General features: G+C 41.6%; 1 protein-coding gene across 1 annotated transcript in view; it reads right to left on the bottom strand.

Moving 5' to 3' along the window:
• PLOD2 (procollagen-lysine,2-oxoglutarate 5-dioxygenase 2) overlaps positions 1-1,353 on the bottom strand; it is a 46,152-nt gene extending 44,799 nt beyond the window's left edge. The window contains exon 1 of the mRNA XM_009286733.2: positions 1,261-1,353. Within this exon, the coding sequence (XP_009285008.2) occupies positions 1,261-1,296 (36 nt within the window). The 5' untranslated portion in view covers positions 1,297-1,353. The remainder of the gene's footprint in view (positions 1-1,260) is intronic.
• Between the last annotated feature and the right edge of the window lie 420 nt (positions 1,354-1,773).

A 1,773-nucleotide genomic window follows, 5' to 3' on the forward strand; every position in this document is an offset into this window, starting at 1 on the left:
ATTCCCCCCCCCGGGGGTGGGGGGAGAACAAAAGAAAAGAACAAAGCTAATAATTGTTTCGAAATTTGTATTAGAAAAACATTCTGAATGAGACCTTTAAAAGTCAATATAATCACTTTAGGAACAGGAAGTGTAAGAGACCTTGGTGAATCAGGGTATTACTAATACAAATTGCAAGCTCCAGTCTTTCTGAAATCCCTCCAGAACACTTTTGTACAAGGAAAGGATAGGTTCCCCAATATACAGCTGGCTGCTAAAATCAGCTAAACAAGATTCCTCCTTAGCCAAGCGCTATAGCGAATTACATCTCAAAAACAGAAAAAAAACCTTAAATATTTTTTAGGTTTTGAGCATAATATTTTGGGAACTTATAAAACCTGGAAGAACTACACTGCATGTTGTTTTGGACAAATCTGTAAACCTAATAGATGTATCCAGAGCTCAGGCTTCACAGGTGCTTTAGTACAGCATTATCATACTAGGAAGGGTTACCTCGGTCTTCCAAGTTCAGTGGCAGAAGTCAAACTTCAGAGACCCAAATAATTTCCTATTTATAGTGTAGACACTGTGATAAGTAAGCAGAAAAATTTCATAACACCACCTGAATCCCTGGATTTTCTCTTGCAGAACCAATTTGTGGGAAAAGTTTAGAAGAAGGTTAGTGCCTTCCCTTTTTCCCAAGGTCACACGGAGACCAACCTCAGTATGTGACATACGGAGACATGGAGCAAGGCAGAAAAGGCTGGCAAGAATGACAGAAACGTTTTGTCCTCTCAAAGAAGTACAGGTTCTTGGGAAACACAATGAAACTTTCAGTTGTGGCCCTCCCTCCTTCCCCGCAGCAGGGATCCAGCCTTGTTTAAGTAGGAAGGAGACATCCAAAGCCCTCTGAGTGCAGTGCAGCTTCCAGAAGCATTCATGCAAACAAAATCAGCCGCACTGAAAAGCAAGGCTATATGGTAAATCATGACAGAACCTGTAAGTGTCTGAGGACGCTGACCACAATAGCTACTAATCTGTAAAACAGTTCCTAAGGCAGTGGAAGAAGCACCCTCCCATGGTCGTTCAGACGGGGACCAGCAGGTAAGCAACAGGGACAGCAGCAGGGCCACGTGCAAGCGTCCTACCCGCCCCCAAGCTCTGTAATTGTTTTACTTTGCCACAGCATGCAAGGAAGCTAATGCAACTTAAGTTACTATTGCTCTGTTTCTGTCCTAAAGGCAGTATAGTATGTATATTTGGTATGAAAACGTGCAATACCTTTACTGTGTAGTTGAAGTGCTTTGCAGTTCGCATGAAACGGTGAAAGCCATCGGTTTCTTTAGTCGCTACAGTAAAAACTAGTAGTTTATCTGAGGGAGAAAAAGAAGGAACATGTATTAATATGTTTTCAGGCCACAGTTCATAACAAAAAAATGCACTGAACAGCACTGGATCAGGGGGCTTTATGACTTGCCTGCATCTCATTCAAAGACAGGAGGCAAATACACTGTCATGTTATAGGCATGAGACATTATCAAACAAGAACTGCTATGGACAAGGATGCTGTATTTAAAATTATCCTCAGGAAGAGGAAGCAAAGAAATCTATCTACTCTGTAAACAACTAGCTCAATACACGAAAACAAAGCTAGTATGACTACTGGACAGGAAGGAATCTTCAAAACAAAAATAACTTACTACATTTCAGTCTGAGCTAATCCTGTGACCTCTTATCACAGGACTGAATGGTAGCAGAGAACTTCACCCAACCTCAGTAACTCCCCAGAAAGCA

The sequence above is a fragment of the Aptenodytes forsteri genome, unplaced genomic scaffold (genome assembly GCF_000699145.1).
Source record: "Aptenodytes forsteri isolate BGI_AS27 unplaced genomic scaffold, ASM69914v1 Scaffold184, whole genome shotgun sequence".
Lineage (NCBI taxonomy): Eukaryota > Metazoa > Chordata > Aves > Sphenisciformes > Spheniscidae > Aptenodytes > Aptenodytes forsteri.